At 36.4% G+C, this 15,753-nt stretch overlaps 1 protein-coding gene across 1 annotated transcript in view; it reads right to left on the bottom strand.

The window, feature by feature from the left end:
- Positions 1 to 328: 328 nt before the first annotated feature.
- The window catches only part of AN (NAD(P)-binding Rossmann-fold superfamily protein), a 46,122-nt gene continuing 30,697 nt past the window's right edge, over positions 329 to 15,753 (bottom strand). Inside the window, exons 4-7 of the mRNA XM_089385157.1 lie at positions 1,613 to 2,395; positions 1,455 to 1,502; positions 1,035 to 1,151; positions 329 to 637 (exon numbers count right to left, since the gene is read on the bottom strand). Coding sequence (XP_089241283.1) covers positions 563 to 637; positions 1,035 to 1,151; positions 1,455 to 1,502; positions 1,613 to 2,395 — 1,023 coding nt within the window. The 3' untranslated portion in view covers positions 329 to 562. The remainder of the gene's footprint in view (positions 638 to 1,034; positions 1,152 to 1,454; positions 1,503 to 1,612; positions 2,396 to 15,753) is intronic.

Below are 15,753 nucleotides of genomic sequence, written 5' to 3'. Positions count from 1 at the left end.
TTGAACACTCTTGCAAAGTTTGGTGATGTTCTGCAGAGTTCTTCCCGTGCAGAATAAAAGCATATATAATGCGACAAAGTAGCTTGATCTGAAAGCTAATTTTATGTTGATTTCATTATCCATGTGCTATTGAGCCAATGAAGGAAAATAGTCATATTTTAGTCAACCGCAATACCAGATCTTACACTTGATTGACGGAAACAGATGACACGGTGAAACGAAATTGACTGAGAAATCATTCAAATATAGCTTTCTATAACCATGCATGTTAAATTAGTTCACACTGCAAATTTTAGATGTTATGCAAGAACTCATTTGATACAATGGATGAGTAAACGATGGCTAAAATTTAAAAAAAGAAATGAACTCTGAAACTATATCATCGCCTCACACAAGAAAGCGCAGCCTACCAAATGAAAATTATTATACAATGGCTTTTTAACAGACCAGAAAGGCCTCTGTCTGGTTATCACAAACCGTATAATCTACAATAATCCACAGGCGTCATTAAATAGAGCCAATAACAATACAGAAAATCATGCATTCAAACAAGGGTGATTCATCAGCTGAGCCATCGAGCAATACCATCTTCTTCGCTTACAGCAGCCAGGATCTCGATAGACACATCCAATGCCACCTGCCTCATAAACCTTTGCTTAATTACATGACAGAGGATAAAAACTTTCAAAAATTATAATTCAGAGATCCGCGGAAACATTTCTACACCCAAGGACAGTTACAAACTAATTTGAAATTTGATGCATGTGACATGAAAGAAAATTTACATGATTTGACACTCCAAATAAAAAACATGATTAAACCAGGTAGTCTTTCTAGAGTAAAAGCGCAATCTTGTAAGTCCTATGTCATGAACAGATGTTCACAAATTCAGTAAGCAAGAGAATAAAAAAAACTCCAATAATAAGTCGATTCACTGGTCAGGAAAACCTTGGTCTGGGAATCGGATTGTAATAAGAGAAACAGCCAAAACCATGCAGGTCATTTCTTCTTCATAAACAAGCAGATCAACTCACCATGGGAATTCTACTATTTATTAGCCTGCATTCCTCCAATGTTGAGCCTTCCAAAATCCAGTTCTCCCATGCATCAAAATTGTGACTTGCAAATGCAAGCTCCATTCTTCTATTTACCTGGACCAGAGAAGTCATTCCAAATTAAACTCGGTAAGTAGCACATATTCACAATGAAGAGACTCAAATCTAGCAACTTGAAGTAGTCAGTTAAATCTCATCAGGACAGATCAACCATGTGCAATTTGTAAAGCAGGTGACGTGATTTTGGAACAATGCCACACAGCAAACTAGTATTCCATTGAAAATCTCAAGGTATAAATAACGGCTCTAACAACAATTCATGCAAACAAAGGGGATAGTTTCCTACATACAAATTGACCAAATGAGAAAAAAACAACTCTATTTAGAAAATAACTCTACCTGCAACAACTTGCCTCCAGCTGCAAGGGAACGCAAACCAATCCGATCCTGCAGAAATTGAACCTCAGAATCAAGTATCATACAGAAAAATGAGAAATGATAAAATCATGTGGGATATTGCTGAAAACAGTAACTTGATAGTAATGTAATCTACCCACCTTGCTTCGGAAAACAACAAGAAATTGTGCAGCTGGATCTCTTTTTGTCACATTAGACATGGTGTCTAGAAACCAACCACCACCAGGACCTCGCTGTCTGGATACATGGTATCCAGGGCGGTCTCTTGCACGCAAAGATATAACAAGCCCATCTTTTAGCAGGTCACCAGTTTGACCATAAGGTCCTTTACTAGTTACTGCCTGTTTCTCAGATGCTGTGTCAACTGTTGACCCAACATCACCTCCACGTTTATGCCTTGAATCCTCAGGTGAAGCAAACCGTGAACTTGAACTAACAACTTGGTCTCTTCCACTTACACTAGCACCATTGTCATCTCGTTGCAAAGCTACACAATTATTTTCCCGTTCTAGTAAAACAGTAGAATCTGACTTTTGCTGTGATTTGCGTCGTCCAGGCCTCTTTTTGCCTTTCTTTCCTGATCTACCATGTCTCACTTCACGTTGACCTCCAGAGTTCTGTGAAATACCAGAATCCTGAGATTGCAAGCGCTGCTCCTGTGATTGATAATAAGCCTGTTTCTGCCGAAATTCTGGACTCGTTTGACTTTCATCACCCAGTTGTTCTCCATCACGAGCACCTATAAGTTTATCTTTATCCTGTTTCTCTGATTTCTCTTCATCAGAAACTGCATTGCTAGGAATCACACCATCAAGGAAGAAAGAGTGCAATATTGACACAGCCTTCTCACGTATTTCCATCCATACCTCTTCACTGTAATCAGCACTGCGTGGAAGAATCAGCACATTTGGCATTTCTCTTACCTGTAATTAAAGAATAGGGAAAAATATCCAAATAATCAGAATCCAAATGTGAAACATCTGCAAATACACAGGCATTCTACAGCTAAAATCTGTAATCGACTCAAACTTGAAAAAGATAATTAATGTGGATGATTATAGCTTAGAGATAAGCTCAAAATAGGATAAGACCAAAACCATAACACAAGGAGTTAGAATAATCACAGCTGATTCCCCAAGCTAAGCCATTTTTCAGTGATTTAGGATGGCAGAATGAAGCTCTCGTACCAAACAATCCATGGAAATTCACTATATCAGACTACACCCACTGCCATCCTCAGTAGTGACCTTGTTCAACATAAGAAGGGGTTTTCAGAACATTTCCCTAGATTAGAAACTATTTCAAAATCATTTGGCAATGTGGGAGTGCTCTCACAAGGTTCAATAATTCTTATGATTAATATCTTTGCAAGGACTTCCAATGAATAACATGCTGGACTAAGACAAGCTCAAGGAATGGAGAAAAAATGGCTTTGGAAAAAACTGAAACCAACTGTCATGGTTGTGCCCAACAGATTAAACCCCATTTCAAAATCATTGCAATGTAGAAGCTCTCACAAGGTTCAATAATTCCTGTGGACAATGTTTTTGCAAGGACATCCAATGAAAAATAGGCTGGACTAAAGACAAGTTCAAGGAATGGTCAAAAAATGACTTTGGAAAAAACTGAAACCAACTGTCATGGTTGTGCCCAACAGATTAAACCCCGTTTCAAAATCATTGCATTGTAGAAGCTCTCCTAAGGTTCAATAATTCCTGTGAAAAATGTTTTTGCAAGGACATCCAATGAAAAATAGGTCAATTAAATTAAGATTGAGGAATGGTGAAAGTATGATCTCAGATAGATGAAACAGTCCGATAGTCCTGATTGTGTGCAACATACGTGAACCAGACAAGATCTTAAGCAAGTTCCTCTTCTTCAGTGCCTGCCCTCAAGTGGGAAGTCATCAAATATTAAACAACAAACTGGCTGCAGCTCACCTATTGGCATACTATCAGGAACAGAGCGATGTGTTTCCAAAAAATAAGAATCTGGAAACATCAGAAGGAAATGGAAATGGCCGTGGACCACTAGGGTAAAAAACTTAATACATCTATAGGAAGCAACCAGAAACATCACTCAACAAAGGAAACTCCACTGTTGACAGTTTCCACTGTTTCTATTTTCCTTTTTAGAAGTGAGGGTAAGTTAAATCTGTCAGTTTCTTTTACATATAACAGATAAAAAAGGGTAGTTTCTTTTAGATATTGCGGGAAAGTTGAAGCTTCTGCTAAAGTTTCAGTTTTCAATTTCAAACTTCAATGTGGCTTTGGAGCCTTCTCAAAATATCCCAGTGGACGCTTTTGCGACTCAGGGGCTTCTAGAAGCCAAATCCATCCGAAACCAACAAGAAACTACTTCCAGGCTTCATAGGGCATAGGATGCACTTTTTAGAAAGAGAAATGCAAAGGCACTTCCGGGATTTATTCTGCAAATTCTCTGCTGAAGTTAATCTTGCTCAAGGCCAAGAGAGATTGAATTTGCAAGGACATGAATCAATAACCAAGGCAAGGAGAGACTTAAATGAACAGACAGGAGCAGATATCCTCATGCATAACAGGAAATATGTCTGAGCTGTTCAATTTATCTGAGCGGTCACACAAAGGCAAATATGTAGAGCGAAAAGTTAAAACTTAAAAATCTGCAGTATGGAGTTAAAGGAAATAGGAAAAAGAGAAAGGATTTTAGAATATATGACAAAGCACATAATAATTCAAATATGTGCAAATGCACTTCCATCTGGTCAAAACTTCAAAATACTCAAAAGAATGCAACGGAACATATGCATGTGTAATGATGCTACAAGTTTCAAGTCACTACTGAGGAAAAGATTATGATTATAGGACCGACTGTATGTTGCTATAGGATAAAAGAACAACAATCCATGTAAAATGAACCTCTACTTTTCAAATTATCTCGCCAAACAATGGTGACTACCTTAATTATAGTTGCGTCATAAACAACCCATGTTCCTTTCGTAAGCTGAAGTTTCATGAGTAGATATTCATGCCTAAGACCCTATATCTCAATTATCTTAAGATCTCAACCTGTCATGTATATGCTTTGTTTTGGCAATAATTTTGAATGTCATGAAATGATCTTGTTAACAATTTGAGAAAGCTAATTGCCGAGATCACTAATGGGCAAATCTCAGAACATGTTTTAACTAATTCCAAATAAGCAGAGGAATTGTCTTTTACAAGCAACATAATTCTACCTCTGTAATGGGAAGGCACAGTTTGTAGTGTTTAAACTTTAAATTACCAACAGATGTTGAAGTATGCTCATTGTGTACTATTACAATATTGGTTGCATGCCTACTCATGCTGCAAATTTTTTTTCCAATTTAAAACATTTGCAGGTTGCTGAACTTCACTTGATAGATTGTAATGATTCTCATGGCAAGTGCATGGGAAAAATCTAATAGGCCAAAATATGCGCACAAGCTAGCATACCCAAACAGATTCTCAATAGAACTAACAGATGCTTCAAGGTACACTTCAAGAGCTATACATGGTAAATTCCCTCACTGCATTGAAATGTACTACAAAATTAATTCTCAAACACCTACTTATATACTGCAGCAAACAATTAACTTATAGTGAAATCACATAAGCACCAACTGGATTGCAGTGTAACATCCACTTAGTCTCTACCGAGTGTTGTATAGTCAGACAAGAAAAATTAAGAACTAAATCATAGTTTAGCGTTGAATTAAACTCTAGTGAACTCACAAACAGAAGATGTTTTGTTGTAGTGCTCTGTCTCATGTTAGCAAAATCTTGCGTACTGATGTAATTTCTTTGGCGCTTCAGCAAGTTGCATTTGAGCCTTCATATACATGATCATCAGAAATTTGTATCACTCTGTTGAAATAAACTCTAGTGAACTCACAAACAGATGTTCTATTTTATTTTTTTCCAAGGAAAACCTCTCAGGGAAACTTCCAGGCACTTCCTGCATTTGTGGATGGTAGCCAGTGCAAACCTGTTGGCACTGATTACGTCACTTGACCCATCAGAGTGATTCAGTGAGGGATGCTACAAGGGCAGAAAGCCCAGGTAATCAACACGAAGACCTTCTGTGTGAACCTGAAAGCATTCAACCACTCACGCTACCCTACCAGGCTAACAGCAGATGTTTTATTGCAGAGCCCTGTCTCAAGCTGGTATAAACCCTGGGTACTGATGCAATTGCCTTGGTACAGCATCCAGTTGCATTTTGCTTTTTAGATACATGATCATCAGATATTTGTAGCACTCAAAAGCTGCTAGATAAATGTCAACTTATATATGTTTCTTTCCATACCATTGATGTGAAAGCATAATAGCAAAACCATAGAATATAGATTCAATCCAAAGTGAAATAAAAAAACCAACTATGAAGTGGGTCCCTGGAACCAATTGGGATTAAGACTTTTCAATGCAAGAGACTGAGCTACTTATTATATTACCCATGCTATATCATATTCCAGCTATGTAAAAAAATCTGAATCTAATAGACCATTTTCATGACAAGTACTGAAGGCAGCGTAACAGAATTTGCTGTTTACTTCCAAACTGAGTCAATTAGACTCACCAGCCTATTACATGACTCCAAAATTCAGCTCAACATGGTAAACCTTGGTTAATCTTACAAAGTCATACTGCATCACCTAAATTCACCACACTCCCACATTTTGCATAGGCTCATCCTCAAACTTATCCTCAGACTCAGATGCAATATTCATTCATAAAATTGGCAATTTTAATTGATTTTTTCTTTTCTGCTTGCTGCTTAATGCTATCCTTTGCTGTGTGAAGCTACTTGTAGATTACAACTTTACAAGCGTGCTCCAGTTTATTTTTAACTGATTGAAAGATTGGGAAGAATTGGATCCATTTCTTCTACTCCTTGAAGCTCTCCTCCACTGTAAGAAGTGCTTTTAAGTCTGATCAACCAGATTTTCATCTGATTTCTAAGATAAATAGTATTTTAATCATTGTTCAGAGGAAATGGTAGTAGCTTTCCCACAGCATATTGCTAATCTGTGACATCTTAACAGCTGATGCAGAAATAGCAGACTTATCTGACACTGAACTAACTCATGAAACACAGTCCACAAATGCCTTTAATGTTGTGGTCATGACAATCAGATAATTTTACATAATTTCCCCTCGATAAAGAATAAATATAAGTGCCCTCAACATAAGTTGCAGGAAGACGATATGCAGACCATTTCCCAGTTTTGTTTTTCATTCCTAAATCCTAAACATCAGATTGGGGTTGGGCTATGATGCATGCTTGACCATATTCCTTTTTCAAGAAAATGCAACTGGACTTTAGATTGTTGAATCAAGGCAATGACATTGATATGAAGCCTCTTTTTTCAGATTCCAAACAATTTATTGAAAATGATGGTTTTTGAGATGTTAATGAACACTCTAACAGTTTATAAACTTAAGAATAGATATTTGAATTCTACAAATTATACAGAAAATATACACAAAAATTTATTCATATCATATAATTTATCAATATAATAACAAGTGCTTTTATCCAATTTATGTCAAATCAAGGATTTGTTATTTTCTCCAGAAATACAGCAAAACCATCTCAGGTTAAGAATTGTCAGAGCCCCAGTTAGGAGAGCTACTAGACAGAGTTGGCATGATATCTTTATTTTGCTCGAGGATAACCTCAATACTCAGAAAAGAAGAAATACTGAAATATAGGTCATCTTAAGACTAGAGGTGTGAGTTGTGATAAAAAGAAGTACTGTATAGATAAGGAGGCTTGTGGTAGATACCCAACCAGTATTCAAACTGTGATTTTGAACAGCCAGAACTTTCACATGTCAAGTCAGAATTATATCATTACGTGACCATCCACTGGCAGCAAATTTATTTGACAAGCACTATATCAGTAGCATTATATATTTCACAAAGCAGCTGTCTACCAGCAATTAATGTCAGACAAGAACAATTCTAGTTCCAAGGGCACAGTAGACACTGAATGGTGGCATGTACTCCAAAATGACAGTGACATTCTGATCAACAGCATCCAGATTTATATTTATATAAATATATACCCAGCATGAACCAGAAGGCAACATATAACTATTTAAATGGAGGAAGAACCATACAATCTTAGTCACCGCATTCGGCGAATTTAATCGAAAAAATTCGAAATTCGGCGTATTTAATGGACAGTCGAATTTATTCGTTTCAATTCGGCGTATTTAATGGCGTATTCGAATTTGAATGCGTATTCGAATTTTTGTCGAATAAATTCGACATTAAAATCGATTAAATTCGTTTTAATGCGTTCAAATTCGTTTTTCGGGCATGCGTGTTGGTAACTTAGGCTTTAGATTAGGTTTTATTGTTGTTTTCATTGCCGCCGCACGACAGAGACAGAGTATACGGATTCTAAGATCCGGGAGCAATTCGGTAGGTTGCCAGACCGGCAAACGGGCCATAGCGCCCTTGAATCGTTTCACTGACTTGGATTAAGATCCGATAACTACAAGAAGGAAATTGAGAGTGACAGAAGCGACGAATTTCTTGTGTATGGACCGGCAAGCCCAAAAGCCACCGTCTGAATTGAGTGTGCTAGAGTGTACACTAAATTTCTCGGTTCAACTTAGGATTCCTCCTCCCATTTTGGAAAAGAGTGAAAGGAACAATAACAACTCCAGTTCAAATGTTGAATGCAAAACCAGAGTATCTCTTCCTCAAGCATTTCTTCCAGCTACTGAGAAGATGGTCTTCGCACGAAATTTCATAAACGAATGATCTGAGAATCAAAAGTTTTCTCTTTAAGCACGTGCCAAGAATTTATGATTCGGACGAAATTATATTCAACGAATGACCTTAGAATGATGATTTGAGTAGCCAACGAATGATCTGAAAATCAAGATTGACCTTTCCGGCAATTTCAATTAAAAATTTTCGTCGTTAAGCACGACTTGCACCTGCTAAGAATTTGTGATTCGGACGAAATTCTATTAACCAATGACCTGAGAATGATGAATTAATTTTCAAAGAAGTGGTTGAGCAGCGTGTATGAAAACTGATCATCAATGTCATAAGTAGATAGATTTTCTTTCGGCTGGAAAGTATGTGGTATGAATTTCGTTGAAAAACTAAATTTTATTTAATGGATAGAAAAACACATTTTTTAAAATTTTAACTTTCATTTTGCAAAACAATATAGCCAAAATTAATTCTATTTAAAAAAGAAAAAATATTATTTAATATTTAATTTTCAATTTTTTTTACAAAGTATAAAAAAAATTAAAAATATATACAAATAAAAATATAAAACAATATATACAAATAAGTTCATGAAAATATGTATTGCAAACCAATTAGGGTTTAGAATCAGTATATAAATATACAAAACTTTAATATTATTAATAAAATATAATGTCATAACCTAAAAAGATTGAGTATACTACTATAAATTTAGGAATATATAAAATAATTTATGTGCAACATTAAAACGCAGGAATGTCATTACTCAATTAACATGGTTTGAGATGCGGCATATGAATAATAATGTATGGTTATTTAATTTGATGCAGAGGTGATTGATATGATTATTAGAGAGGGTATTTAAATTGTAATTGAGTTTATGATGGATATCTATATCTAAACATTTATATAAAGAAATTTCATACAATTAGATTGTTTTTTTGGAGTTAAATAAAAAAAATTAAAAATATATACAAATAAAAATATAAAACAATATATACAAATAAGTTCATGAAAATGTGTATTGCAAACCAATTAGGGTTTAGAATCTGTATTTCTAACAATAAGATAGTCTTTATAATTGTATAAATCTGCCCTCTATCTTTAATATACATTTTTTTTTTCGAATTTCTATATGTCGAATTTTATGTCGAATTTTATCGACAAAATTTGAGTTGCCGAACTTTATTCGAATTTCAAGGTCCTCGAACTCGAACTCGAATTCGAACCTGGTGACTAAGCATACAATAGCAGAAAGTTTGCATGAAATATTATCAGCAGTGAACTTAACAAACGTGTCACCCACAGGGGCTCCATTTGATGGCATTTCAAATTTTATCAAACGTTAAATCACGCATACCAGATTCATCATATATATTTGACACTCAAACAAGCAACGACATGCCCATCAGCATAAAGATAATAGAGTATAGTAATAATATTTATTTCAGACCATAGATTGCAACGAGCATATATTTACATTCTTCTCAGAACTGATTCACAGCAAACAACATCCTCATGCACCAGGCAGCATAAATCACCAATATAATTTTCTCATGCAAGAGAAACAACAATATTTGCAGAAAGAACATATAACAATTATTTGATCAGCAAACAGACTTGTTCAAACAATATGATACTTCGTGAAAGTTGAGAGTTGTTTCATTTCATTTCATGTTAATGGTTACACTTAGCTTACAAGTACAACTTTGGTGATCAATGATGATAAATCTTATATATTGAATTTTGAAAGCTTGAAAATCTTATATATTGAATTAATGAAAGCTTGAAACTTTTAAGATTGATGAATCATGAGACTCAATATGTTGTATGTTACTATGTTACTAATTTGTGGACGTGGTTGATGAAGATTATAACTTCTAGATGATTGTTGTTATATGGTTCAATCTTTGTTTTTTTATGTTTTTTATATCTAATTCATCATTCCACATGCTTTTGTTGACATGCATGCATAATATATATATATATATATATATATATATATATATATATATATATATATATATATATATATAAAATAGTCCCGGAATCGCTCCCAAACCAGGAGCTTCTGAAAATGTCACTCCCACTCCCAAGTAACCTTGAGTATTTCTCTATTTATACTATTTATTGATATGGCCTCTCTCTCTCTCTCTCTCTCTCTCTCTCTATATATATATATATATATATATATAATTCATTACTTCATTTTATCTAAGTCTCCACTATGAAGTTATGAACAATATTTTATATTTCTATTAATCTTCACCTAGTTGCACCTAAAGGTATATTGCATTTGATTATTGCAAAATCTACTCTCTTTATTACAAATATTGCATATAGAGTTCTTTTGCATCAGATGTGCCAAAATATAAGTAGCCCTTGTGAATACGTCAAAAAAACATTTTCAGGTCATTATGTTGAACAAAAGATAAGACAATGTTAAGTCTTCAAAGAATTCCTTTTATAAACCAAAGAAGAAAATAGTACCAGCCTTCCATGAAATGTGCTGCTTTGTTTACTGCAGGTATGGCTGCAAAATCCTTGGCTGAAAAAAGCAACTCGGATGAAAAATGATTGCTGCAAGAATGTTACAGAAGGCATGTTCGATTTGTAAAGAGAGGATAAACACTAGACAAACATTTGGCAAGCCTAGAAAAATAAGCTAACCCAAAAAAAAGGCAAGTTTAACTGCCCATTAGCAATTTTACGAGACAAAACTTCGTATCAGCAGCAAATAAAAGGCTGAAATTAGGCGCCAGTGCACAAAACCTGGCATGAATAGCCACATTGGAAAATCCTAGAGTGCTGGAACACCCAATAAGTGGACACCTTCTCTATAATCTGCACTGAAAATGGGTCAAACATAGCCCAAAAAGATTCCTTCCAGTTCCAACCAGCTAAAAACAAACAAAGTAGCCACCAAAACTTCTCCGAAGTCTTTTTCCACATACAAATACAGATAAAACGGGAAAATAAACCAGCAAGATCAAGAAAAAACCCCACAGCAAGAAGAAAGGGTATGATTTGCATCTGCTTAAGATCCACGTTGAGAATTTAAAAGAATGTGGGGATTGAAATGAACCAAAAACCCGTCTTATAAAGGAGAAAAGGCAGCACTCAACATTGTATTGGAGCTATCCATGAGAGTGCTGGACGAGAAGACTATTGTGCATAAGTGAGACAAAAAACAACCCTAGTAAATGTCTGTAACAGCTCAGAAGATATGTGTGAAATCAGCACTGCAATATGCACAAGCAGCTCTGCAATATGTGTGTTAAGACAGAGAACCAGCCCCACACAAGAGCACCACAAATGAGAAACCCTACTCACAACTATAACACTAAGCATGAAAAGAACAACAAAAGGGATGGGTGCCCATAGGCTAAAAACACTTTGGTATAGAATAATGCCCTTACGCTAAAGAATTATCACAAGATAACATTTACAAATGTGTTCAAGGGTTTATCTATAGCCTTCAAGTAGGTAGGGTGTGTTGCAACAAAATCTAGCATCTTTAAATGATGTTAAGTCCCAAGTATCAAGGGGCTAGTTTTGTGCACTGAGAAAGGCTACCGTCATGACAGTAGCACTTCCTCACACTTTTCATTGGCTCTTCTCCAACCCAGGGGGGGGGGGGAAGGATCACTAAGGCTCTGGAGTGGAGGCACAAGGAGATTTTCGAAGACTAAGCCTTAAGAAAATGGTGGTAGTAGTAGGATGGATTAATGAGTGGTGTGAGAACAAAAGGTGATGGAAAACCCCAAGACTAGTGCCTACCAAATCTTGGGAAGAATGGAATCAAAAAGGCATGGATCTAGGAGGGGTAATGCATGAGTGTATATGGCAAATAACAGCTGCTATGCATGGCACAAATCAGCCTTCACTTGCAGAAAATTATCCTTGGAGAGCTAGGAGTGCTACTCTAAAACAAAGCCATGTGGATGATGATATATTGGTTCAAGCAACAGCTTAGTTTGTTAGATACAAGTTTAATATTGTAATAATAATAATATAACAACAATGAACGCATGGGGGATCTAATCCTCACATTACTTTATCCAAATGGTGGGTGCTACATTTAGGCCTTCATAAAAAAGGTTTTTTCTAACAAATATGAAAGAATTACAAAACTGAAACCTGACATAAAATAAATGAAATACCTTCAATCTTCCATTAAGCTTGCCAAATGATGTACAATGTAGCCAGGGGGGAGAGCTCCTCAATCCCCAAATTCACAACCACTTGAAAGGAGAAAGAGCTCATCAATCCCCAAATTCTCAACCACTTGAAAGGAGAAAGAGCTCCTCTTTGTAGAGTGAGTCTCTTCTATCATACAATAAAATACTATTATTTGCTAATTTCCATGACAAGTCAAACATATATATTAATAAAGAAGAAGCTAGGTCTCTTCTCAGTTCATGGTTGACCATGTTACAACATGTGGACACTAGCGTCTTCAAGGCAATTCACCCTCATCCAAAAACAGTAGTAGTATAAACCAAATAACACTCATGTAGGGAGAACACCACCAAAAATAGGCAAAAACAAAGTCAAATGCCAAGTGTCCACATGGAATGTGCCCTCCAAGAATGTGCACATCTGCAACCACTCCACGTGTGAATTCCAAGGTAACCAACTCCATGGATGGTTGTGCAAGATGCCAAGTAGATGGAGTGCTCCACAGGAAAAATGTGGTCACCTCCCATAATAGAAAGTAGAACATCTCTCCACAAGTATTCCCTCCAAGAAAATCCAAATGTAGCAAGAAAAAACTCACATGTGCGCCCTCCAGGAATAATCTCCAAAAATAGAAAAGAGACCAAGTACAAAGCATGCCAAGTCACACATGTGACACTTCTCATGTGCCACACTTCCCAATAACAACCTCCATAACCACCCCAAATAAAATAATGGGTGCTCTCCAATGAAGGTGAAAAAATATGTGTAGCTGAAATATCCTTGCAATAAAGATGAGAGAGCATCAAGGAGAGGTGTTCCCAAGAAAACTATGCCATGAAACGACCTCAACCACCCAACAAATCATAAAATATTCTCCATGTGATGTGTGCCCTAGGAGAATGTGCCAAGGTGGTTAGAACTCATCAATATAATACTCCCCCATATACCATGTGAGAAGTGTGCCAATCTCTCTAAGAATCAAATAACATATTGCAAACCTTGAAAATTGTGCCCAATAAAGGGGATGCACCAATAGAAAGCTTCGACTGAGTCCAAATAACCATTCCAAATGTGCAAAGGAAGCATGTAAAAATAGAGTGCACAAGCTATTAACATCAAATTGGATAAATTAGGTTAATTTAACCATTGAACAATTAAATCAACTTCAACATGTATGCACAAAAATTAATACTCAAATATAATAGTCCTTCCAATTATTACAACTAATAGATTAAAATTTAAATCACCAAGAACATGTGTGCCAATGACAAGTGCACTTTCAGGGTGGCAAGTGGGAAGGGACTATTTATAGCCCTAGCTTCGACTGAGTCCAAATAACCATTCCAAATGTGCAAAGGAAGCATGTAAAAATAGAGTGCACAAGCTATTAACATCAAATTGGATAAATTAGGTTAATTTAACCATTGAACAATTAAATCAACTTCAACATGTATGCACAAAAATTAATACTCAAATATAATAGTCCTTCCAATTATTACAACTAATAGATTAAAATTTAAATCACCAAGAACATGTGTGCCAATGACAAGTGCACTTTCAGGGTGGCAAGTGGGAAGGGACTATTTATAGCCCTATAGGTACATTAGTTTATACCTACGAATGGAGTTTCAAAGCCATGACTAACAACATGGTAGAAGCTTAAGCTTTTCTACAAGGACTCAATCTAGCCACCAATCTACGAAATAGAGAACTAATCATGATTGGAGACTCAAGCATTCTCATAGAACACATTCCATCTAACTTTTGTCTATCCTCCATCTTTGAAAGGATAAGAAATAATTGTGGCACATTTGAAATAGTGGAATAGTCCCATAATCTTCAAGAGCATGACTCTGTGATCTGAACTTTATTGCCAAGAGATGAGATAGAATGGGCATATATAGAGAGAGATTGAATGAACCCAAGTGGTGTGTCTATAGGGGCAAGCCAACCTAACTTCTTGGAGAGGCCAACTTTACATTTTGGAGGCAAATAATTTAAATTTCAAAATTCAAAATTTCTCTTTTTAAGTCGACATGAAGAACATGTCTTATATTCATTACTACATATACATCAAAGGCTAAAACACTAGCAATTGTCCCTAAAGGTACAAAGGTACACCGAAGTAATAGAAAATTTGGGAAGATCATCTTCAAAAATTTAATCACTAAATATAAGAACTCTTATTTTTATAGAATAAATATTATAAAGGCTACAACAGAAACACAAAGTCAATGGGATGGAGCTTAGAGTTTCTATCAGCATGCACCTAGGGTTTGTTGCAACATGGCCCCGCTAGTAGTACGATTGGCAGCCCACGTCAAAGTCTTGTCAACACTTGGTCAGAGGAGGGAAGACATGTGGTTTTGGGGTATTCTCAACAATGCATCATATGCAAGAGCAAGTGGTTTTAGGTTGCAACAAAGAACAGTTACTCGTTTGTTACCCTCACCATGCGAAAAAGGCTCAACAGCTCGGGGAAGGTCTCAGACGATTGGGAGAAGTCGGTGGGGTAAATATTTTTTACACAAGAGGGGAAACGATCAGCCCAAAAGAATTTGTCAACCTGGAACCTAAGCCGGAAGACATCTTGACGTTTTGCGGACTTGAGCCTACTCAGCAAAACCTAGACAAGGTCAGGCTTCCAGCTAGATCCAACTGTCAAAATGGTTTTTTCCTAGGCTCCTAGCTAACGGTGGAAGGTGGATCTGGTTTCTTGGATGATGGTAAGGTTAACTCAAAAAGGGCATCTTTATGGGAAGCAGTCAAAGCTCAACAGGAATGTCAGATCCTTCCAGCCAAACCCTCGAAACAATCTCTTCTGGCAACAAAAATCTTGGTAGCTCCACAAATTCCCTAGAAGTTTATGCACTTACTCCTCAGGAATTTAGGTTTACGAGTGGTTTAGAGGACATAGTCAAGAGTTGTGGTCTTTGGGATAATGAAGGCCTGAAGAATTGTTTTACTGGTGCTACGAGTTTAAAGGACAAGGGTGCTACCTAGAGAGTCATCAAACCCCTCTCTGTAAAATTCACCCACAATGAGACCCCAGATATAAGAGACCCTCGACTAGCTAGTAGTTCAAAGATTTCCCCGGGAGAAGAGAGGCTGGTAGACCTCATTGTGTCACAGGCCAGAGTGTCACAGGGTTCCTTTGGTGCGACAGGAAATACCCTCGAAGGAGATTCTAATCAAGCAATCTCGAGCAAGGAAAATGGAAAACAACAGAGGATTGGTTGTTTGGGGGTTACAATAGTTGTCTCTTTACAACACGCAGAGGGAGAACATAACCCTAATGGGAATCAAGGAGTTTCAAGGATGATTTCACTGACCGAAGGGCCGCAGCAAGAAGAACCCTGAAA

This window comes from Pinus tabuliformis, chromosome Q (genome assembly GCF_031772625.1).
Source record: "Pinus tabuliformis cultivar Carrire ecotype Pingquan chromosome Q, CPIR1, whole genome shotgun sequence".
In the NCBI taxonomy this organism is placed as follows: domain Eukaryota; kingdom Viridiplantae; phylum Streptophyta; class Pinopsida; order Pinales; family Pinaceae; genus Pinus; species Pinus tabuliformis.
This window is presented reverse-complemented; position numbering and strand designations above follow the sequence as displayed.